This window comes from Poromitra crassiceps (genome assembly GCF_964638095.1).
Source record: "Poromitra crassiceps genome assembly, chromosome: 1".
In the NCBI taxonomy this organism is placed as follows: Eukaryota; Metazoa; Chordata; class Actinopteri; order Beryciformes; family Melamphaidae; genus Poromitra; species Poromitra crassiceps.
The window spans coordinates 60,456,109-60,481,957 of NC_139623.1; the positions used below are offsets into that span (position 1 = coordinate 60,456,109).

General features: G+C 45.4%; 1 protein-coding gene across 1 annotated transcript in view; it reads right to left on the reverse strand.

Moving 5' to 3' along the window:
• LOC310788593 (disintegrin and metalloproteinase domain-containing protein 15-like) overlaps positions 1 to 25,849 on the reverse strand; it is a gene marked incomplete at both ends in the record, with an annotated part of 189,890 nt that overhangs the window by 42,399 nt on the left and 121,642 nt on the right. The window contains 4 exons of the mRNA XM_083650124.1: positions 3,352 to 3,505; positions 4,587 to 4,698; positions 4,829 to 4,906; positions 10,171 to 10,366. Coding sequence (XP_083506250.1) covers positions 3,352 to 3,505; positions 4,587 to 4,698; positions 4,829 to 4,906; positions 10,171 to 10,366 — 540 coding nt within the window. The remainder of the gene's footprint in view (positions 1 to 3,351; positions 3,506 to 4,586; positions 4,699 to 4,828; positions 4,907 to 10,170; positions 10,367 to 25,849) is intronic.

The window sequence follows — 25,849 nt, forward strand, 5'->3', positions numbered from 1 at the left end:
GCATGTGCCTCCTGAAAGTGTCTTCTTCTGTTGGGGTTTATGGCGGTTTGCATCCATAATGTTGCATACCGCCATCTACTGGTTTTTTATCAGCTTTACAACCCTGAAAAACTGCACCCAGCGTTTTTTTTAATTGTACGCTGGGAGGCGCTGGGATGAGCGTTCCCCAGCGCACTCCCAGCGTTTAACGTCGGAAAAAGACGCTAGGTGGACACAGGCCCTTAGCCTGCAATAAAACGGTTGTCAATTCATGATACTTTCTCATCTCCTAATTTTAATACTTAATATACAATGTCGATGTTGTTAAGAATAATTAAATATATGAATAATGCGACAATAAATAGAAGGCTTGAATTGATGGATTTGATGCGGTGATCGGTGATCGGCCATATCGGGATCGGCAGATACTGCTTCCAGTGATCGGTGATCGGTGATCGGCCTCAAAAAAGCTGATCGGAGCATCTCTAAACATATTATTAAAAAAAAAACATGGCGAAAATGGATTCTTTTTTTAATGACTGTTGACAGTATTTATGGAGTGATAAGAGATACCTAAAATTTCCTCTGTAAAAACCTTTGACTCTATGTCAACAAAATGAAACAAGAACTTTGGTTTTATTCAATGTTCAGATTTCTGTTCTCGAAATGTATGCAAATTTAGTGCATATTTATGTTTTATTTGTACAATTAAACATAACATTTCAGAAAACGTGTAATACAAAAAAAAAAAGTGTCTTAGGTTGTGTTCACACGGAACGATTGTTTTCATTCCGTGCCCGAGTACGATTGCCCCTTCTTCCCCGCTGCTCAGCTTTCACATTACAAATGCTGTTCCGTTCTCAGGAACACTTGCCTATGTACAAACTCCCATACAATAGGTGGCGATATGCAACGAGTTGGCTTGCAATCTGCCAATTAACACAACAAAGAAGAAGAGTGGGCCAACGTTCATTACGTTACATTTCAACATTTGCCAAGTGGATTATGTGAACAGTTCATCCTATGGTTTGGACTTTTGTTTCTGTGATCGACTACAAGAGGTAAATACACGTTTGTGTATTGTTTGTTCTATACAGTGATGAACTAGCCTGGCATCAGCAAACCAATTCACATTGCACTGCATTGCATTTGCAAATGAGCTAGCTGGTAGCATCAGGTTCCCTGGCTAACAAAAGTCCAAACCATAGAATAAATGGTCGTCACACAGTAGAGAAATAGCCAACTTCAGTGCTTGGGTACGCTTGTGTTCACACTCAATAGCGCGCCCGGGTACGCATGAATCATGCCCCAGACCACCTTTTCAAGTGGACCCGGGCACGGTTTGCTCTTCCGTTCATAGTGATCAGACAAACTGGACCTGGGGTCAGTATACAAGTGTGCTCCGAAACGGTCCCTGGTCCCCAGTGTGAAACCACGCTCAATGTAAGTAATCAACTGAGGAAGTTTCATGGTGATTATCTATTAATTAAAATGGTTCCCCTATTCACCTGTAGTATCTGTTTTGGTAGGTTATTTAGGTGATTTTCAAAACTTTCCCATCATAGGATTACTTAAAGGGAAATGCCAAAATTTTTGGAGATTCGCCTATTTGCCATAATAGGCATTTGATTCCCAGGTTCGCCTGCGGCGTGGGCTCGCCCGCCCTGCAGCTCGTCGAGCTGGCCCTGCAGCTCGCATATGCCGGCCTCGCCTGCCCTGCAGCTCGACCGCTGTGCCGTCTCACTTGCTTTTATGACATCCCTGATGATCACTGATGATGTCACAATGCGACGGCCGAGCCCACTCGACTGCTGTGCGGGCTCACATGCTCTTATGACATCACTGATGAATGACATCACTGATGACATCATCAGTGATTTATGACATCACTGATGACATCATCAGTGATGTCACAATGCCTCCTTGTGTGTGTGTGTGTGTGTGTGTGTGTGTGTGTGTGCGTGCGCAACATCACTTCCGGGACAACCAGGACACAAAATTGAAACAGATATTGCCCACATTGCCAAATGTATATAGATTGCCATCAGTAAATGGATAATGTTTGTTGTCACTGTGCGTGGCTGTGATGGAGTTCCCTCACCTCCCTCACATCATATGTTTGTGTATTATTTGTCTGATTGTGTTATTTAGGAGGATCCACTGGTTTGCAGTGCTTGGCAGCCATGGAGGTCAGTCCAACACAATGCAGGAGGCAGGAGGAAGCAATTGGGCCAATTGTTAATGTCAAATGGTAAATGGCCTGCATTTATATAGCGCTTTTATCCAAAGCGCTTTACAGTTAGTAGGTACATTCACCCACACACACACCGATGGTGGCAGGTTACCACGCAGGGTGCTGGCACACCAACGGGAGCAATTTGGGGTTCAGTGTCTTGCCCAAGGACACTTCGACATGCAGACTGGAGGAGGCGGGAATTGAACCACCAACCTCTTTTATCCAAAGCGATTAGTGGACGACCCGCTCTACCTCCTGAGCTACAGCTGCCCCAATTGTTGGATGTGGCCTAAATACTGCAAACATGCTAACATGCTAAATGTTGCTACTAATTACCAGTGTATGTGTGTGCAGTTCCTTTTGGGTTGTGCAAAAGAGTTTGCAGCTGTAACTCATCTCTATCAGTACTGGATGCTCCCAATGTTAATTGGAGGGGTATAGCATGTTAAAGCGGAGACTTATGATAACAGTTAATAGTTCCTACATGATTGGAATATATAGATATAGGAAGCTGTAAATGGTATACCAGCTAAATATATGTTTACATGTGTTTACTTATATGTGAAGTGTGTCTTTGTTGGAGCTCCCCTGTTAATAGTCATGTACTCACCACGCGATGACATAATAATCCAAAGTTACTGGAAATGGTCATTCTCGAAATAAATCCAGACACCGAGATCTAACAAAGATTAACCAAACTAATCAAGAGTAACTGAAGTTACTTCCTTGTTTGCCATGAGGTGCTGTACACAGCACATGTGCCTGTGTAGGTGAATCTCCCAAAATGTTGGCATATCTTTTTCTCTCATTTGGAACATATTGAGGAGACAAAATCCATTGAGTTTGGTTTGTTGCAATTAGTGAGAGGTTGACCCAAAATCTGTGGTAAAATGCCTGGACTCTTATGGAGGAAGCCCCAGGGGAGCCCGGGGAGAACATGCAAACTCCACACTGAAGGGCCCTTTCCACGAGATAGCCTACCTGGGCACCAGGCACTGAGGGCATGGGGAGACATACCCCCAGTGCCAACAGCATCCCAGGTGGGAATCGAAACCGGGCCCCCGATTAGACATTAGACTCAATATGATGCAAAGACACATGCACACCGACACAAGCACACACACTGTCTGTGTTACCGGCTGTGCTGGCGTGCTTTGTGCTTTGGGCTGTTGGTGCCCAGGCAGAGCAGAGCGCGCCGAACGCCAGGGAATCGAAAGGCCAGGAAGACCAGCACCACCGGCACGATGAAGAGGAAGATGACCAGCAGGGCCACACGCACAGGGTCCGAGTCTGAAAACACACATACGGAAAAGGCAATATACAGTATGTCATATGCTGTATGTACCTGTACCTACTGTATATATGACACGAGTTGACAGATGTCACAATTATACAGTATACAATATGTACAATTATGTAGGGCACATATACAGTATGCGCCATATATGAAAGGTTGTGGTGAAGTGGACTTGGGAGGGACTCAGGCCTGTGGTGAAGTGGACTTGGGAGGGACTCGGGCCTGGGGTGAAGTGGACTTGGGAGGGACTCGGGCCTGTGGTGAAGTGGACTTGGGAGGGACTCGGGCCTGGGGTGAAGTGGACTTGGGAGGGTCTCGGGCCTGTGGTGAAGTGGACTTGGGAGGGTCTCGGGCCTGTGGTGAAGTGGACTTGGGAGGGACTCGGGCCTGTGGTGAAGTGGACTTGGGAGGGTCTCGGGCCTGTGGTGAAGTGGACTTGGGAGGGACTCGGGCCTGGGGTGAAGTGGACTTGGGAGGGTCTCGGGCCTGTGGTGAAGTGGACTTGGGAGGGTCTCGGGCCTGTGGTGAAGTGGACTTGGGAGGGACTCGGGCCTGTGGTGAAGTGGACTTGGGAGGGTCTCGGGCCTGTGGTGAAGTGGACTTGGGAGGGACTCGGGCCTGGGGTGAAGTGGACTTGGGAGGGTCTCGGGCCTGTGGTGAAGTGGACTTGGGAGGGTCTCAGGCCTGTGGTGAAGTGGACTTGGGAGGGTCTCGGGCCTGTGGTGAAGTGGACTTGGGAGGGACTCGGGCCTGTGGTGAAGTGGACTTGGGAGGGACTCGGGCCTGTGGTGAAGTGGACTTGGGAGGGACTCGGGCCTGTGGTGAAGTGCACTTGGGAGGGACTCGGGCCTGTGGTGAAGTGGACTTGGGAGGGACTCGGGCCTGTGGTGAAGTGGACTTGGGAGGGACTCGGGCCTGTGGTGAAGTGGACTTGGGAGGGACTCGGGCCTGTGGTGAAGTGCACTTGGGAGGGACTCGGGCCTGTGGTGAAGTGGACTTGGGAGGGACTCGGGCCTGTGGTGAAGTGGACTTGGGAGGGACTCGGGCCTGTGGTGAAGCGGACTTGTCTCGTACCTGGTGTGGCTCGGACCGGGCCGCTGTCCACGCTGCCCCCGTGACCTGAGTAATGGCAGTCAGGCGGTGCCCAGCCCACGTCACAGTGACAGTTCTTATTACTGTTACACACCTGAGACACACAGACATCATAATGTAGAGTATAGTATGTACGTATATGATGTGCATAATGTTATCATGTACATTATGTGATTGTATGGAACACCCTTTGAGACATAATAGTGATAACAGGGCCATCTCACCCCGTGACCGTGACACGCCCGGCGGCACTCCTCCACGCCCAACACAGACACATCCTGGCACTTCTGGTCCAGACAGGCCTGCAGGGGGCAGCACAGCATGGCAGCAAGGTTAAAGAAGAAGAGTCTAGTATCACATATCTTTGAAAATAAGGTCATCAGTTTGGCACAAAGAGTTCTGACTGACCCATCTCACATTCTATTCCATGAATACGAGCTGCTACCGTCTGGCAGATGGTACAGAGCCAGCCGCTTTAACACATTCAGTGCCACAGCGCTTCAGTAAAATTGTCTGGAGCCTGTGCCAGATTCACTTCCATTCAGTTGAAAACAGCTATAGAATTTTTTCTATTATGGCTATATTAACGGGGCTGGACTTTAATGAAACATTGAACACTCCTGCTTCTTCCAAAGAAGAAATTTTGTTTCTAGACAGTTCCATTATGAAATTACAGCCTCTCAAAAAAGTGCACTTTCAAGGGTTTTCTGTCGTTTTTTTTTACTTTCCAAGATATAGGCCCTTTTATGAATACCTTTTGCACTCTAATTTCGAGCACATTCACTGACTCTGGCTGGTGTTTTCTGATGTGGTGGCGTGTGGTGTGGTTTCTGTGAAGCCTGTGTGCCACACACCCCTCTCCAATATATACGGCTCTGGCAGAAAGCATGCATCGGTTTCCACTTTCTCCGCTGTCTCCTGTACAAAGTAAAGGATCTGAGGTGGGTGGAGCAGCTCCTGTGACGATGTTTAAGGTGGCGCCGTGTGATCCCTTGAAGGGATTCATGCTCACTGGCTAGGTACGACCTTAAACAGCAGAATTATGGAATAATATGAATTATGATTTTAGGACGTCCACAGACGTCCTTGGCACTCCTCGTTACTTTTTTTTAGGACGTCCACAGACGTCCTTGGCACTGAATGTGTTAAGAGCAACCGCTATAAGTTATCCTTTCTCCCAACTTCCATTGCACTGCTGAATAAACAGACAGCTCCCTCTCCACGGGTATAGCCAGCACTATTCGAATTGTGGCAGTTTGTAGCGCTTCTATTGATTTTATTGATTATATGATTTTATTGATTTTATTTTCTTATATTTTTATTAGCGCTTCTATTGATTATATGATTTTATTTCTTATATTTTATTCTCTTACTGATTGATTTGATTGATTATATGATTTGATTTTCTTAAACTTCTATTCTCTCATTCGCCTTTACTATTTTATTGTGTCGCTGTACTGCCAGATCTTTTCCCCTTTGGTTATTATTTTTACCTTAATTGGGTAACATTGATTGATTCATACTTTAGTGTATGTCATGTACACTACAGCACTAACTACTACTAACTACTACTAACTATGCCAGCAGCTGTAATGATCTTTGAGGGGTTCACTATTTTACTTGCACACCATTTTATTTTCCTAAAATCTCAGGAATGTTTGTGAGCTATACCATTTGTGCAATAGAGCTTGTGCAATTTCATGCCGAACAGGTTCTCTCTACTGTGGAGTTGTGCAATGTTAATGTCCTGTCTGTCTCTGTCCTTGACGTTGTTTTGTAACGCCGGGTTGAGGCTAATGTGCACTTTTATGCCCAAGACAAATTTCCCTCCGGGGACAATAAAGTATATCTCATCTCATCATTTTTCTTGGCAGTATCTGTTTTCTTGAAAAGGTGAAAAAAGCGAAAAGTGAAAAAGTACGGCAGGACTGCTCCCTGGATTTCTGACCCTTACCGCCCGCTCCCACAACGTGTGTGTCACTGACCGCCCGCAGCCACATGATGACGGCCGCTCCCGCTCGCGATAAAGAAAAAAGCAGGGTCTCACGGTACTTCATTGAACTGGTCTCTCTCAAACATCACATCATGCTTTTTTCCTATCTAGTAGGTCTTTCCTAGCAGCAGCGTTCAAACGCTGTTGCTTTAACAGCCTCATATTTCTTCTTATCTGCCTCAGTCATGCTGGTTAAACTGCAGAAACATTGTCAGCTGCATCTCCCACCCCATTTACGTATAAGAGTGAGTTCACCTGATCTTCCTCTCATTGAGTCATGAAGCGATTTGAAATCTGTCAAATCTTCTTATCCAGTGCGGCCATGCTGCTAGGTTTGAAAAGTTGAATGTCTCTGCGTGTAACTGAACAGCCCTCGCTGCCATCTCTCATTTTATTCCCTCGTTTCATGTTGAGGAAAACGTTGGGTTTCTATGCTGCTCGCTTCTCCTCTCACATGCCGTCTGTCTCTGCTGCTCCCAGCCGAGGGGCCAGGGTTGCCTAGCAACTCACAGACTGACAGGCAGCCCAGTGCGCACACTGCAAAATATTGTCTATCTCCGAGGTGATGACTTACTCGGCAGTAAACAAGGAGAGACTGAAATCACGGGACCCGCAGTTTATTTTTTGACCGCCCGTGCCAACGTGATTACCGCCCGTTACCGTGAAATTTGCGTTGGGTCCCGTGAGTCCCGTCCCGATTGTACCCCTCTAACATTGGGCATCTGGTTGGCACGAGAACGTTTCTGGAGAATGTCCTCTGAGGCGCTCCATACACCTGCATCCATACAATAAAAATGCTAAGCCTATATTTTGCCGAATTCTTCATTTGATGGAAATGTTTTGATTTCTCAGTCTTTGTTTTTCTACTAGTTCCGTTTGCGGAGTATGCAATTACTCTGTGTGTGAGTGTGTGTGTGTGTGTGTGCCGCAGTATATCCTATCTGTTCTGCTCCCTCTCCTCTCTCTTCCCTTGCTCTCTTCCTACCTCTCTCTCTCTGCCCCCTACCTCCCTTTCGCTGCTCTCTCCTCCCCCATATTCCCCTGTTCCCTCCCCCCCTTCCGCGTTCTCTCCTCCCCCACATTCCCTCTCCCTTTCTCCCTTTCTCTCTGTCTGTCTCGATCATGATTGTTCAATCATGTTGTTATTATTACTACTGTAATTGTTATTAGGGCTGCACAATATATCGTTTCAGCATCGTCATCGCAATGTGCACATGCGCAATAGTCACATCGCAGAGCATGCAATGTCAAGTAAGGCAAATTAACTGATAACATACAGTAATGCACGCCCTCTCTGTGACGTTCTAAGCTCTTTTCCTACTAACTATAGTACCTTTACTCACTTAGGATCCTGCAACTCACCCTGGCTGCGGCTAAAAACACACTCACTTCCTACTACGTCAACCGTGCACGTTACCCACTAGGCCATCTTCTTAAACAGGCAAGGCTTGATAGACCTATTTAAGACTTTTGGTGAAAATTCCTGTTTTTTTTCATATCGCAATATATATCGCAGAATAAAAAAATATTGCAATGTCAGTTTTTTCCAATATCGTGCAGCCCTAATTGTTATTGTTGTGTCAGCTAGATTTAGCTAGACATATTCTCTGTGAAGACCTCTGAGACATCCTTGTGAATTAGGGCTGTGCTATACAAATAAACTTGACGTGTGTGTGTGTGTGTGTGTGTGTGTGTGTGTGTGTGTGTGTGTGTGTGTTCGCGTGTGCTGCCGCTGCTGCCTGAGTGTAGGCCATTCTAGCTGAGCTAACGCTCACTAGCCACATCTACATCTTCCCCAGGTTTGGTTTAACGTAACGCCAGCTCAGACTTTTCCGCAACTCTCAGAACCCGTGCGGGAGATGGATTGCAAATTGCAATAGCGTTACCATCTGAAACTGTGACAAACATCCACACAGGCTGCAGCCATGTTTTGCCCTAGGCAGCTACAGTCGCAACGACAACAATATGCTCTGCTTCCGAGGCAAAAACAAATCCTCGTGGGTTCGTATTATGGCTGTTATTTATAGGCAAAAATGTCATTATCAGAATAATAAATAATACGCAAAATCGCCATATCGGCCGATAAATATCGTGCAGCCCTAGTGTGTGTGTGTGTCCGTGTGTCTGTGTGTGCAATGTGCATGTGTGTGTTGTGGGTAGTGCTATCACTAATTGGCCTTTTTCGCCATTTAATCAGCCATAATGACCTGATTAAAAAATCCGGGCCTGTCACCTGCTCGGGCCCTCTGCCGGTACCCATGCCAAATAGTGGAGTGCTCTGCTCTCAGGCCGACAGGGACATAGGAAAATGAAAGAGAGAGGATACATACATACGTAGGTCTGCCCTTTTATGTGTTAGATGTGGTAAGGTAAAGGTAAACAGCATGCTGCTGGAGGTCTCTATAGACCCCTTATACGACTACGTCACATTGACATCACACAGCGTCGATGCGCAAGACGGAGGCAGAAAGACAGACTCTGCGCAGCCCTGGCAAGTAGTTTTCCAGTGGCTGGAAAACTATTCGAGCTAGACATGTCTTCGTGTTGTGCAGTGGGATGCCAGAATCGGAAAGCTATTGTAGCAGAGTATTCGGGTCTGCCTATTCACACTTGGTTAATAAAATAATAAACGATAGAGCCAGGCTGTAACGTTATAACAAGCTTCTCCCCACATATCCTGTTCTACGGCAACTCGAGGGAACATACACAGCCTCGCACACACGCAATAGAACACAACACAACACTGAACAGTCTGTTACACTATCAACAAAGCAAGGACTAAAGTTTTACCGAATCCCGTCAACTCATACTGCTTTTAATGCTAACCGTAGGTGTCTTTGGTTGCAAGCCGAAAGAGGAAATCGTTAAAAATGCCCGACTTTGCAGTGCTCGCTCATTTCATATCAGGTAAGCTGTAGCTGTAGGCTGCTAGTAACAGCCACATCGCTCGGTTAGTTAACAACCAAGTAACGTTAAATAATGTCATTATTGAGTTGAACTGATTGGAACGAGGACATCATTAAAAATGCCCGACTTTGTAGTGCTCATTTCATAATCAGGTAAGCTGCCTGTAGCTGTAGGCTGCTCAGCCACATCGCTCGGTTAGTTAACGACCAAGTAACGTTACATAATGTCATTATTGAGTTGTGTGCATTATCAACATAACAATATATCTTTGCAAGTTACAGAATAATTATCTACGCTATCCCCAGTTATAAAGGAATGCACAATATGTATTGCTGGCCACTCTAGGCTGGGCCAATTGACAGCGCCAGTGCGTATGGGTCTGTAAGACGTATCGCATTAACCAACGTTAATTTCGATGCATAACATTGCTTATCACTAGGCGATAAGCTGTGGTAGTAAGCCGAGAACTGCATTTTAAAACTAAAATCTAACTGTGTGTCGCAGATGGGCACAGAGCAGTCCTGACAGCGGGGCTTTTACACAGCTCTCTGTGTCTGTCAATGCTGGGCTCACGGCTTTTTGCCTACACGATGCGCGCGCAGCTCCAATGTTGACAGCTGTATAAGGGGTCTATTGTCTGGACTGTAGGGGGCGGGGCTGCAGTACCTTTCCGGGGCCACAGGCGGCGCCGGGGGTCACGCTGGCCGGGTCGGACACGTCGTGGCCCAGGTGGAAGAAGGTGCCGCGGCACACCAGTTCACTGTGGTTGAAGCTCACCCTGGTGGTCAGGATCTCAGCGTGGGTGCCCAGCACAGGCTGCTCCCCCCCACCCTCACACTGCACCCTGCCACACAGCACGTCACTGAGGGGACAGACAGGCAGGCAGACAGAAAGGCAGAAAGACAGACAGTGGTGATCAGGATCTCAGCGTGGGTGCCCAGCACAGGCTGTTCCCCCCCACACTCACACTGCACCCTGCCACACAGCACGTCACTGAGAGGGGACATAAAACTGTTTGAGTTCCTCCACTCTGGTTTGGAGAAGTGCTACGGATGCCAGTTGGCGCCAATTTTGCATTTATTTCCCACTTACTTTCTATTCTGGTATGGAGTATTGATTTATAGTATAAGACAGCAGCTAATGCTCTTTTGGTAATATTTACTCTGTATGTCATGGCGCCTGGGAGATAAAGACTCCAATTCCCATGATTTCTGGCATGTGATGTCATTCCCGGTGCACGCACGCTAGCGTCCTGTGATTATATAATACAGAGCCGCAAGAATGAGTCTGGAAATCATGGATGCTAACACTTCTGGTTCTTCACTGTTTTCGCCTATGGGATTTTTGAATGGGTTTTTGGCGCGATGCTTCTAATAAGGTATGTGGTTAACGCTAGCTTAATCAAACGCGAACCAGTGTTCAGTAGGATAATCTTCACACATGAGGACCACTTTCATGAGTTTTGAAGCTTTTACGTGCCGTTAAAAGGGCGGCTAGCTAGCAAACGGCTAAATGAGACTACACTGTTGAGTCGACGGGGATATTATACGTCAATAACGTCATCACTTCAAATGACAACACGGAAATTCTCTTTCCCTCACCTGGTTCAGCCCGGGGTAATCAGTGCACAGCAGCGCACACATCAACAACACTCCAGGTTGAGTGGTGACGTGACGGGGAAGCCTATGCGACACTGTGTGTAGTTCTGGATTAGCTTAGCACGAGCTTTTTACTTCTATGGCTCGCATTTACGCTTCAAAACTCATGAAAGTGGTGAAGATTATCCGGCTGAACACGGGTTCGCGTTTGATTAAGCTTGCGTTGCCCAGAGACCTTATTTGAAGCATCGCGGCAAAAACCCATTCAAAAATCCCATAGACAGAAACAGTGAAGAACCAGGAAGTCCGGGACTTCCGCGTTCCGACTACAAAAATACGTCATCCCTGCGGCTCTCTATTAACTCATTGAGTGCCAGCCACTTTGGGAGAACGGACGCTCCCAGTGCCAGAGTTTCAGAGCGTTTTCAGTGATTTCTCGAGGCCCACAGAATATTGTGTGATATTACTATGTAAACACCGAACACGCACAAAGAACGATGAGACTCTCTTCTATCATCTGCAAAACAAAGTTTATTGATACCATTTTCCGTTCTTTAGTTATGAGCCGGAGAAGATAGGTTGTTTTGAGCAAAAAGACACGTTTCAAATTAGAAGCTGAGATATTCCGCCTTTTGTGAAATGAAGCATTTCTGGCACATTCACTGAGTCTGAAGCTAATATTTTCTGATGTAGTGACGTGGTGTAGTTGTGTGGTGCCCTGCGTGCCCCACCTCCCTCTCTCCCCCTCAGCTGCAAACTCCTCCCCACACTAACACACAGCCTCACGCACCCAGTCTATTTTCGGAGCGCTCCGTTTTTGTGCGCCGGCTCCCAGCGCGACACGGAAATGCCAAACCGGACTGCTGAGAATGGTTTGGCCCTTCGGCGTCGGGTGCTGCCTTCCTGGCGGCTAATCGTGTGGAGAAACTATGCAGACAGACAGACAGAGGCAGAGGGGCTCAGTTGTGGGCGCGGATTGACTGCTGTTCGCAGCCAACGTCAGCTCCAGACAGAGCAATCTATATGGCTCTGGCTGCAGCATGAGCGGTTTCTCTTTCATCACGGGGCTTTTTCCTGCTGTTTTCCGGACCTTTCTCTAATCTGGAGAGCACTGTCGCCACCTAATGAGTCCGTAAAATAGGTTATACACCTTCAATAGCTACAATATTTGTACAGGAGATGCCTGAGGCTTTGATCCACGTCCCACCGTCAAAAAACGCAATTAACGAACATACTCGTCCTTGGCACTCTACGTTAGTATCTGAATTGACGAACATAGTCGTCCTTGGCACTCAATGAGTTAAGCACCAGCCGTGGATGCCCCAACACAACAAAACAAACAAGCAATGGAGTAACACACGGCGAACACCGAGCAACAGCTGACACACCGTCATCGCAGCAAAGGCAGAGACACAGCCATTGGAGGATTGCATGGTTTCCCAATCCTCATCTTTACTGCTGCGTCTATGCAACCGATGGAGTGAACGTCGATAGCATTAGCCATTGGGCTGCTAGCATGGGGTTTAGCCTACCAATGAATCATGATGTGGGATGGACAATAATACTACACCATGAGAGAAGTGTCATGGCGGCACCCATGATCTTTTAGATCAGGGGTGGGCAATTATTTTTCATGGGAGGCCACATGAGAAACCCAGATTGTTGCCGGGGGCCGAACAAATATTGTCACGCTGCAACCCATGCAGGGATGGGCAACTTTGATGATAGAGGGCCACTCAATTTTTTTGCTGAGGGTTGGGGGCCGAACGCCGCCGGTGTGAAAAATTTGGGGCATTTGAAGTCAGGTTTAGAGGAATAACTAATTTTAAATTAACAGTTGTGATGTCATTATTCAGTCTTAAACACCAATATTTGATCCTTTTCTCACTCACTCCTATGTCACCACCTGCTCTCCCTGCAGGGCTTGAAATTAACTTTTTGGACCACCTGCCAATATGGCTGCTAGATTTTAAAGTTACCAGCCAAGTAGAATTTCCACTAGCCAAAATGTTTTTCTTGAAATAAACCAGAATATGAATGGGTTAATTTAAGCATAAGTATCAGTAAGTGGCCCGGGATTCTCAAAGCCTGTGTTGAGGGTCACAAGAACAAAAATGCACTCTTGAAGCTACAGTAAATAAATCCAAAACCAACGAGTTAATTATTAAAATTTCTACTTCAATGTAGAACAGTCATTTCTATTGAAAGATATTCCATATTCCAAACTAAAATGTTATAACAGAAGTGGAGTATTTGGACACTTATTCAGCAGGTATCTTGCATGTTGCGTTCAGGTGCACTGTAATATATTTAAGCAATATATCACGAGAGCAAGTGTGTTGTGGTGAATATATCCCGCTGATAAGTTGTTATCCCACGAGGCCGCAGGCCGAGTGGGATAACAGCTTATCAGCGGGATATATTCCACAACACCACGCAGCTCGAGTGCTATATTGCTTTTATAAAACGGTTTCCAAGTATAATAATATAATAATAATAATACTATAAGTCCGACTGGCATTTTATTCTGATAGAGTCAGTTGAAACACTACTGTAAGGCGGGACCTCTAGCAAGAAGATAGACGTGCGGGTGATTTGATTGGATCGTTCTGGAGACTGAAGTCGACATTGGCCAATCCTGGCGCTTGCTGAGAGGTTTTGCATAGCCCGACACCAGAGCCGTATGCCGACACCAAGTAACGTTACGTCTTATTTAGAAATGCGGGGTTAAGAGTGAGGCGCGCGAGAGAGGGGTTAAGACATTAGCCCGCGTCTATTCTTGTACAAAACATCATTTTCTGCGAAGTATTAGTAAAGTTATAAGCGAAGATCGATTCACAAGGATCTGAAAACTGTCTCCGCCATTTTGTTTTTGAGGTAACCAAACCAAGAGAGTTGCGCCATCATGCGTCTGGCTGCAAGCGAGTAGCTTTTTGTTTTGACACTACTGTAAGGCGGGACCTCTAGCAAGAAGATAGACGTGCGGGTGATTTGATTGGATCGTTCTGGAGACTGAAGTTGACATTGGCCAATCCTGGCGCTTGCTGAGAAGCTGAGAGCTTTCTGGAAAGCCCAACATGGAGCTCCAGCCTTTTAGTAAGAGAGTTGCCATGGCAACCAATAACCCATGGCCATGGGTTATTGAACTCGGTTACTGGAATTATACAATGGCTGTGAACCAATCAGATTGCTTGATTTGAGAGAGCCGTTTTATAAATATATATATATATTAGGGCTGTCAAACGATTAATTTTCTTAATAGCGATTAACTAAAGTTAATCGCGATTAATCGCATCTTTGTATCGCATGTTTAAAATGCCATTATTTTGTATTTCAAAGCATTTGTAATTCGATATTAACCCATTCAATCCCACATTTTTCTCAGACATGAAAATATCCGAATCATGTGTCATAATAACCCTTTGAAATAATCAATCATCATTTTTTGAAATTTTCATGGAAAAGTAGGTGAAAAGGTGAGTTTTATGGTCGGCAACAATTGTGACCGGTGGGATAGTCTCGCTAGCCAGCCTCTCTTCCCTTCCCTCAGAGAGTCTGGCGCTGCAGGTTTCCATTATGGGATTGCGAAAAAAATGCTCTGTTTGGGTAAACCAATCATCCTCGTCTTGGGCGGTGCTTAGCGTTAGTGCCATTGGAAAATAGTTTCGGGGTGGAACTTGTGCTGAGCAGGCCTTCTTTATTGCACAATCCAAATTTTCTTCAAAACTTGCCATTTTCAGCGTGTAGCAACGAGTTAGCATGTAGGTTTCTGCCGTTAGCTTTCTACGCTAGCTAGTTAGCGTCGTTGTTTTCACATTCGGCGGCCGGGAGCATTACAGCGACACACATGGGAGCTGATTGACATGGTCGGAGCCAATGACAGAGCGTGACAGAGCTTGCAAGCGGGGGAGCGGATATCCTGCTGCCACCGAAACAGCCGCTCGAATGGGAGAGCAGCTTTAGAGCAGGGGCGGGCTGATCCCTGTTGCCTGTTTCCACGACGCCAGACTCTCTGAGGGAAGGGAAGAGAGGCTGGCTAGCGAGACTACCGGTGGGATAACACACTGCATCTAATGTGTATACTGAATTAACATAAGCCTCCCATACAGTCATCAAAATTATTATCCCAGCCCAGCTATTAACACATGGGGGGCTGTCTTGGAGGGTGGGGCCTCTGTACTAGAGGGTGGAGCCTCAATACTGGAGGGTACCGCCCCTCCTCCTCTTCCTCCACCACCTCCTCACCAGTGGGGGACTGGAAGCTGCTGTCATCATGCAGCAGTGGGGGGAGGTCCAGCGTGACGTCTGGGGGGCTCTGTGGTGTGGACACGGGCCCCTGCTCCATTTCTGTGGCGGCGGCGGCAACACCTCTGTATAGCTGCCGGTGCCTCCTGGTTGGTGGGTGGGAGTTCCTCCTCTGCCGCTGGCTTTCCTCTCCCTGCAGGGCATCATCTAGTTCCTCTAGTGTGCTTCTTGTAGCACATTCACTCACTGATGGGACTGATGTTTTGGGACTGCTGGTTCTGTTCTCACTCTAGCTTGGCTCGTGCGCTTGGCTGTTCTCATCCTCCCCTTCCTCCTCACCACCCTGCACGATTCACCAGGAAGAACTCGAGTCCTACACCTGGATCATGGACACCACCTGCTTCATCCTCCTCCTCTGGGACTCCTCGCCCTCGCCACCTCCCCGACTCTGTCCACCTCCTTCTGGGCTCTGTACCTCCTGGCCCAGTTGATGGACGGGTTTTCACCCAGAAGGTGGAGGTTGGAGTCGCTGCTGGAGAGGATGAAGCTGTCCCTATACAGTGTACAGGTTGTGTCTCCACTGTATGGGATGAAGATCTGCAGGAGAGGAGAGCCTCGTGGAAGAAACGCTTCCTCACCGTGTTGCTGTCATAGTCACATTTCTTGATTAATCGGTTCTGGCAGCGCTGGATGGTCTTACAGAGCCCTCCGTACCCTGAGACTCCAGTCATTGGTGAATTATCTACTTAAAGGTGTACAGTGCATCATCCATTGGCTCTCTCATGAGGAGCTTTGCCCTCTGGATGAACGCGAAAGGGCTGCAGACCCTCCAGGCTCAGCTGCTCCACCTTCTTGTAGCAGGTCTGCATCTTCACCAGGTGGAAGGCCAACATACTGATCTTCTCCATGTGGCTCATCACATTCTCCTTGGTCCCTTTGTTGAGGATTTTCTTGCTCATGTCCACCAGCTCCCTGAAGAAAGCATGGTAGATCTCGGAGAAGCCCTGGCTGGTCGGCTCCATCATGGCATCCTTGGTGGAGCTGATGTAGAGCTGGATGCTCACCTTCAGCAGCTTCTCTGCCTTGGGGTGGACCACCGCTCACATCTTGTTGGTGACATGCTCCTTGGTGGTGATGATCTGGTCCATGTCTGTTCATATGGAGGCCTGCAGCATGGGATGTCCCGCCTCACACCGCTGCACCACAGCCTTGTACTGGGTTTGGCCCTGGTGCTGCAACAGGTTGTACGTCGTATTACTGATCAGCATCTAGTGCCTCTGCCTCTCGTGCATCTTGCCTTTGAGTCAAGGGAGATGAGCTCCCTCAATTTGGGCAGGAGGCCCTCCATCACCAGGTGAGACAGTATCTGCGACATGTCCCACATGTCATGTCCCAGGTGCTGTAGTGCCCATGAGCCTGGCGGTAGAGTCGTACTGCATTGGTGAAGGTCTGAACCAGGTATGGGTAACTTTGATGAAAAAAATTCCTCGCTACCAGAGGGCCAGATTGTGACCGTGCACTTCAACCAGTACTGTAACACCATCACTCCCAATTATAGCAACTAATTTGATGAAAAGGACTGGTAATCAAAGTTCATTATACCAATATTTATATTTTTCATATTCAAATTTAGTAAGTCTTCCATTCAGATGACACCAGAAACTTTGCTCTAGCTTTAAAACAGCCCACTACAACAATTTGATGAGGTACATCATCCAAATGTGTCATATTAATCAGATTAGTAATGTTGCATGTGCAATGTGCATCCTGGATATAGTTTGTTACAAAAGCGTTAGCTCAAATGCTAACATTAAACAGTATGTGGATGGACAATGCTAACACCATTAGTGCCATTTCTAGGATGTACAGTAAACTAACAACAGATTTGGGTGGTCTAACCTAACCTAATCAAAAGCGTCCGCCTTGTAAAAAAAAAAGTAAATTGACCCAGGGGCCACACTGAGTGAGGTCGGGGGCCGAATGTGGCCCGCGGGCCGCCAGTTGCCCAGCCCTGGTCTGAACCTTATTCTCCTGTGACAAACCATTGTTGGCGTGGCTGACGTACATTTGAAAATCATGACCCATCCCTAATGTATGTGTATAAGTATGTATACCTATGTATACCTAGAGGCACTGTGTTATCCGGGATAACACAGTTTTTTTTTTATCCCACCGGTTTGTTTACTCATTCTATGACCACAGTGAACAAAGTTGAGTAATTGCAAATATATGTTGCATATATCACCACTAGACACCTTCAAGATTATGTGTACCAAAAATTGTTGACCTATCTTTATGTTAACATACTTTAATAACCTTTTGTTTGGGAGCTTTGATGCAGCCAAGCTCTTTGCCTAGTGCAAGCAGGAAGTAAACAGCTCTGGTCATGTGACAATTTACACTAAACATGTGACACTGCACATATTTCATTAAGACCCTTTATTCTTTCAATATTTGCTGGAAATGCATTGATACATCATCCAGGAACATTTTTAGAGCCTTATAAGTGAAAACGTTTTTTACGGTCACTATTGTGACCGGTGGGATTAAATGGGTTAATAATTCTTACCAGTGTGTCGTGATTGGGAATAAAATGAATGCAAATAAATGTACTTTGTGATCTTGAATTTTAGATTTATTTTCAATTCAATAGAAGTGCAATGTAGACCAGGCCCGATTTTAGCCTGCTACATTAGGGTGAGCTGGTAGACTTTGGCAGTAGTTTGCCAGAGGTTGTGGGTTCGGGGATGGGGATTAAGATGAATTATATTCTAATTTATAAAGAACCATTTGAAGCAGGGTGTAGAAGCCATTTCTGTTGAGTTACAGTCACTAATGTGAGTAATAATAATTATTGTCTCTGTATACATGTTATGGTATATCGAGTAATGAGTAGGAACCTTTGTTGTAAAGGAGTGGTTTCCGGGGGGAGTCGTTATTGTGGTACAGGATGTTCATGGTGAACATGGCGGTGGTCGCCAAATAAAGCTGCTGTTTAACAAGAAGTAAAGTTGTCTTCTTTTCGAGTAACATGGTAGCAGAGGATGGCTAACAACTACAGAGTCCCGCCTGGCTTCGACGAAGCGAAGCCATATGAAAGCTGGAAGAATGAGGTCGCGATTTGGACCAGAGTTACGGGGCTGGAGAAGAGCGAGCAAGCGCTCGCTGTGGTTTTGGCGCTGTCGGGGAGAGCGAGAGAAACGGCGATGGAAATACCGGTAGATGACTTGGATGCCGACACTGGCATGGAGACTTTACTTGCGAAGCTTGACAATTTGTTTCTAAAAGAAGAAAAAGACCCAACATATGAAGCGTATCGAGCTTCGACCGGATTACGAGAGAATGTAGTGTATCCATGGTGGACTACATAATTGATTTTGAGCAACGTTACTCTCGGATGCGCAAATATAAGATGGAACTTCCTGACGCAGTATTGGCGTTCAAACTGCTTGATACTGCATGCTTGGACACAAAAGACCGACAGTTAGCTCTCACAGCATGTACAGAATTGACTTTTGCATCGATGAAGTCAGCATTGAAGAGGATATTTGGAGAAAAGGCGCCTGTCTCCAGCATGGGAATTAACCAAGAATCAGCATATATGACGGAGCAGCGACGACAGAGGGGCAAGTCATGGCCTCAAAAAGATCAACCAAAAACGGCACTGCCTGGCACAAACCCACTAGACAGGTACGGCCGCAGATCAAAGTGTGCTGTTTGTCAATCCACGTTTCACTGGGCCAAAGACTGTCCACATAAAGGTGAGCAAGTCAAGCTAACTGAAGATGGTGGAGCAGTAGAGGAGTGTAACATCACTATGTACACAAAAGAGCCGGTCACTGAAGCAGAGATATTTCTGGCAGAGTGTTTTGGATCAGCAATTATCGACACAGCATGCACACGGACTGTGTGTGGACAAGCATGGCTAGATAGCTACAGCACTGGACTAAGCCAGAAGGAGGTGAATGTTTTGAGGAAAACAGAAACACTCAGTCATAGACCATTCAGGTTTGGAGATGGAAAAGTGGTATTTTCCACTAAAAAGTTAAAAATTCCTGCAAAGATTGGAGAGACTAGATGTCATATTGAAACAGAGATAGTCCCAGCTAACGTTCCACTGCTTTTGAGCAAAGCCTCCATGAAAAGAGCAGGGACGATACTAGATATGGAAAATGACAAAGCAGTCATGTTTAACAAACCTGTACAACTTGAATTTACAAGCTCTGGTCACTATTGTGTGAACATCATGGACAATAAAGAAAAGAAAAATGAGCACAAAGAAAGCCAATGTGAGGATGAAATTCTGATAATCACAGAAGAAATGAGCTCAGCAACAAAGCAGAAAATGTTGTTGAAGCTTCATAAACAATTTGCTCATGCTTCAGCCGACAAACTCCAGAGGCTTCTGAAGAGTTCAGGCAATAAAGATACAGAATGTGACGCCATCCTGCACAAAATTGTAAGTGAATGTGAAATATGTCAAAGATACAGTAAAACTACGCCAAAGCCTGCTGTTGGTCTACCACTGGCATCTCAGTACAATGAGACTGTAGCTGTAGATCTGCATGAACTTGAACCAGGTGTGTGGTATCTCCACATTATTGATCAGTTCACCAGGTTCAGTGCAGGCAGCGTTCTGACCACAAAGAAGTCATCTGAAATAGTGAAACATTTTGTCCATGATTGGATAAGTGTGCATGGTCCACCTCAGAAACTGTTTAGCGACAATGGGGGAGAGTTTAACAATGATGAAGTGAGAGATATGGCGGAAAACTTTGGCATTGAAATAAAGACAACAGCTGCCTACAGCCCATGGAGCAATGGACTTCTAGAGCGACACAATCAAACACTCACTGAGATCATCATGAAAGTGAAGGCAAGCCACTGTTGTGACTGGAGCAATGGACTGGGCTCTTATGGCCAAAAACACCATGCAAACTGTCCATGGCTATAGTCCGCATCAATTAGTTTTTGGACAAAACCCCAACCTGCCCTCTGTACTGACAGATAAACCCCCAGCTCTAGAGGGAACGACAAAGAGTTAATGGGTGGCAAAACACATATCTGCTTTACATGCATCGAGGAAGGCTTTTACAGAAGCAGAATGCTCAGAAAGAATACGGAGAGCGCTGCGGAAACAACTACGTCATACAGATGAAAAATATGAAAGTGGAGACAAAGTGTACTACAAGAGAGTGGATTGCCCGGAGTGGAAAGGACCAGGAGTTGTCATCGGTCAGGACGGCGCAGTGGTGTTTGTCAGACACGGAGGCACCTGCATTAGGGTGCATTATCTCAGATTGAGAAAAGTGAATACAGAAAATGTGGATCATAACACAAATACCGAAAATGACACAGACCTTGACCAAGGACAGGAGATTGCACATAACATGGAGGACACAGAAGACAGTGTAACTGAGGTGCAACAAGGTCTGAGTCAAATGGAGCCGCCAGGAATAACCACTAGGGTGCAGAACGAAGAAGAGCATCACACGAATGACAATGTAGAGACACATAATGACACACAGCAGGGAACAGATGTCACTCTGAAACCAGGACAAATTGTGAAATACAGAGATAAAGACAGAGGTATTTTGCACACAGCTAAAGTCTTGGGGCGTGCAGGCAAAGCCACGGGTAAATACAAAAACTGGTACAACTTGCTGTATATTGAGCCTATTAATGTTGCAGGCACTACAGATTCAACTGATATCTCAAGCGTAGAGAACCTGCATGTAGAAACAAATGTTGATACTGATGTAAGTGATGATGTATTTATGGTGGGGGATGTCTCTTTTAACTTGGCAAAACATGAGGAGATAAAGAACTGGAATAATAATGGTGTGTATGACGAGGTTAAGGATGAGGGACAGAGGTGTATTTCCACCAGATGGGTATGTACCCTCAAAGAGACACTCACTGGGACTGTACCTAAAGCACGGCTTGTAGCTAGAGGTTTTGAGGAGTTGGAGGTGTCAGAGCTGCAAAAGGACTCACCCACATGTGCTACAGAGTCTCTTCGGCTACTTGTGGCCGTGATTTGTCAAAGACAGTGGCCACTCCATTCTATGGATATAAAATCTGCATTTCTGCAGGGAATGCAACTATCACGTGACATTTATATCAGACCCCCTCCTGAGGCTGAGACTAAAGGGATATTATGGAAACTAAAAAAGTGTGTGTATGGTCTGGCCGACGCCTCCCTGTACTGGTACAACAGAGTAAAGGAAATAGTGTTGACAGCAGGAGGACAAATGTCTCAGGTTGATCCAGCTGTTTTCTATTGGCTAGATCAGGACTATGCGGTGACTGGGGTTCTTGCCTGCCATGTAGATGATTTCATATGGGGGGGCACACATACAGTGTAGATCTGTAGTAGTACACATACATCTGTAGTTTCTCCACAACAGTGATACCTCAGCTCAGGTCTGCACTCCAAGTTGGACGTGAAGAGCATGACAACTTTTGTTATGTGGGAATAGACTTTGTGAGCGTAGACAGAAAAGTGCAAATACACCAGGAAACATACATTCAGCATATGCAGCCCATACCTATAGATCCTTCACGGGCTGTGGAACAAGACTCAGCTCTTGGTGAGAAGGAAAAAGAACAGCTCAGGTCTAAGATAGGCCAAATCCTCTGGGTTGCACGACAGAGTAGGCCTGATGTAATGTTTGATGCCAGCAACTTGGCGTCAGGCATAAAAAATGCAACTGTTCAAAATATTCATGAAGCAAACAGGATTGTGTGTAAAATTAAGTCCAAGAAGGTAGCTCTGAACTTCCAACACTTGGGCAGAGATAGTGCCTTGAAGATTATTGTGTTCAGTGATGCCTCTTTTGGCAATCTCTCTGACGGTGGCACTCAGGGAGGACACCTGATTCTTCTAATGGGGGAGAATGGAAAGTTCTCACCCCTTTCTTGGCAGTCAAAGAGAGTCAAGAGGGTTGTGCGTAGCACTCTTGCAGGTGAAACACTGGCGATGTCAGATGGGATTGACAATGCTATCTTTTTGGCTACTCTCTTCTCTGAACTGACTACTGGGGACACTGAACACATTACACCGATAACATGTGTCACAGATAATCATTCACTAGCTGATGCACTGAAGTCCACAAAGTCAGTCACCGAGAAAAGACTTCGCCTCGAAATTAGCAGTATCAAAGAACTTATCCACACCCAGAAAGTTGAGCGAGTTCTTTGGTACAACACCAAAGAACAACTTGCGGACTGTCTCACTAAAAAGGGGGCATCAGCTCTCCTATTGCTTAAGGCGCTTAGTGAAGGACAGTGGGAACTTGGTTAGGAACAGTCTCTTTTTTGAGTCACCTGTTTTTTTGGTTTTCTCATTTACAAAGCAGTGTAAACTTGAGTAAGAACAAAATTCTATCCTTGAGCAAAATGTTATGACTTGTTGCATTTATGTTTTTTTTCTATACAAGGGAGGCCACATGGCTCTAGTTGAGTACTTGTTATATTAATGCTACTTTAATGCATTTGGGTTTTTTTTCTTTTAAGAGAGAGGGAATTTGTTGAGTTACAGTCACTAATGTGAGTAATAATAATTATTGTCTCTGTATACATGTTATGGTATATCGAGTAGTGAGTAGGAACCCTGTGTTGTAAAGGAGTGGTTTCCGGGGGGAGTCGTTATTGTGGTACAGGATGTTCATGGTGGTCGCCAAATAAAGCTGCTGTTTAACAAGAAGTAAAGTTGTCTTATTTTCGAGTAACAATTTCCAGAGTTAAGTGAAATGGGTACACCATATTGTTCCAGTAGGAGTCAGCCACCTACTAGTGACAGGTTGACAGATATGGTAAGATGTGATTATAATGTTTATGTTTACTATGGGGGACCAACAACTTATCTTATTTACCTTATTGCACTGACAGATAATTTTATAATTTTACTAGTTTAAAATATTTGGGTTTTCAGGATGATATAACTTGTGGCAGAACATCAATTTGGGTTTATTTGGTAAAAGTGGAACTGTATTCCTTCTTGTTTTCTTCATTGTTCATGATTTTGTGGAAAGCATTCACTATAGAGTCTATAGTGAATGCTGCTATTAACTTGTGTTTGCTTTTGCTACTAAACCAACATCAGGACATCCAAGCAAGTTCTGACAGAGAACAATGCCATTGGACCGCATTGGACAAACACATTTGCATATTTCCCCCAGCATGCATTGTTCCTTCCAAACTTTTGACAAGAAAGTAAGGGACCGTTCGTTATTTAGAAAGGGGGTCACTGGAGGAATTTGGTGTGCTCTGAAATAAAAAGCTGTGCCCCTTCCCTGATCAAAATATATTTTTCCTTGACCCTCCCGAAGCGATTTGAAAATTATAATTAACCCTCCCCAAACAATATTGTGGCAAGTTTGCGTGGAAGAATGCAGACTGACACAGATATCTTACTTTTAACCTAACATTTCCAGAAACTCCGGCCAGAGGTGATCAAACACACTAACAGTCTCAGTCGTGGTGGCTACATTGATAGTAAAACTAAACATATCCTGGCCACACAAACATTGCCATAATACCACATAATGCAATCAAAACATGAGCACAACATCACTAAACCACGTTTTTAACTGTACAGTAAGAAGCTTCCCACAAGAACATGAACTCCCATAATCCTTTGCGCTTCTTAAGAGCAGAACTGTCACCAATCAGAGCGACCGCCTCCTCTGGTCGCTACATAATGCTATTTTCGCTTGTGAAACAATCTTCAGTCTGTGTATATCAATATTTGTGTTTAAATAGCAGTGAATGACTGATGGAAAAAAGTTAGCCGGTTCTATGTGGCGGACTCTCCACTCTCTGTCCCCCCTCTCTTTCTCTCTCTCACTCCCTCAGCAGACAGGCACAAAGCCACACATGTAAAATCTCCCAGCATCCATTGAGGTACATTTCGATAACAAATAGCATCCAAATTAGCCTAAATAGATAGAAAGGTAGATAGAAATAATGTTAACACAACATGCAATTGTCGAACATTTCAATATTGGACAAAATAAAATCTCGAAATCAAAACACAACCCTATGTGAAACATATATGTCATCCTGGTGGTATAAATATCCCTTGTAGACTTTACGTAATTTAGGAGATGAGTGAGCCGTAACTCGGTTCTACTGTGACTTCCTAGACTTATCTGGCGTAACGATAGAGCCCATATATATTTTGTGATGCCATGTCTGTTTGTTTGCTCGACTTTTCGTGCTGGAAATGTAGCCTACTTCCATATTGTGGCACCTAGAGACCACAGCCACAGGCTCCAACGCCGTTAAGGCACACACACCAAGAAGCAGCTTAATATTAAAATAGGAATCTTTATTATCGACAAAAATATATATATATGTTTTAATTAAAACAGCTCATAGCATCACAGCACAGGTTGGTTGACACTTGTTACATATCACCACGTCATGATAGCACGCAGCAACAATAATTACGTGTAAGGGCTCCCGCAGGATGGTGGTCTTACACTAAGTTATACAATCAAATCAAACTATTAGTATCACAATGAGTCAGCCACTCGCGCTCCCGAAAGAAAGCAGCAACAGCACACCAGCCTGTCGCAGCCTCGCTGATATGAACGTATAGGTTACCCCAGCAGTGCGTACAAGACCCCAGCCCTCCGTCGAGGCAAACAGAGCCCACTGATTGGCCAGATACTGTACACGCCTACTGTCTGGATAGGCCAAGCACAAAGATCGACAGATCAGACCGCCAAAGAGAAACAATGCACCGGGACATACCAAACAGTTTGGACAGGAGGGGTGTAAATGAAGCAACTCAGTAGTTGTTGAAGTCCGAAAAGCAAACATTACACACAAACAAAAAGTTTATATATTTTTATCTAATCAAAATTGTATACCCCTCCCCTGGACTCAAATTAAAGAGAATGTACCCTCCCTCAAACTAAATTCAAAACAAGATTACCCTCCCCTATTTTCCTCCAGTGGCCCCTTCCCTAAATAACGAACGGTCCCTAACCACATTAAATAAGTGGTGGGTGGAAATAATCATTAGCCTATTCCTAGTTAAACATGCAGTTTTGGAACATTCAATAAAGACAAATAAAAAATAGACTATGACTCGACACCCTAAGTGATACACACATGTTATGAGAGTGGTATATATACCCATCACACCAATATCTGTTTCAGTTAGTTCCTTGCTCTGCTCTCCCCTAAGAGTGCAACGGACAAACAACCATGTCCAACCCATGTCCAACCCTGTATCACCCCATATCGTGCTGTGAATCTGTGTTTTCCAAGTACGGGTGCATCGCGATTAACGTGTTAACACTGACAGCTCTAATATATATATATATATATATATATATATTAGAGCTGTCAGCTCTATATATACAGTATATATATATATATTATTTTTTTGCAATTGCAGCGCGGGCGACAGTCGTGGGCCCGTGGGCCGCCAGTTGCCCATGTCTGTTTTAGATGGGCAGTCACTTCCCTCCTCCACTACAACAAGG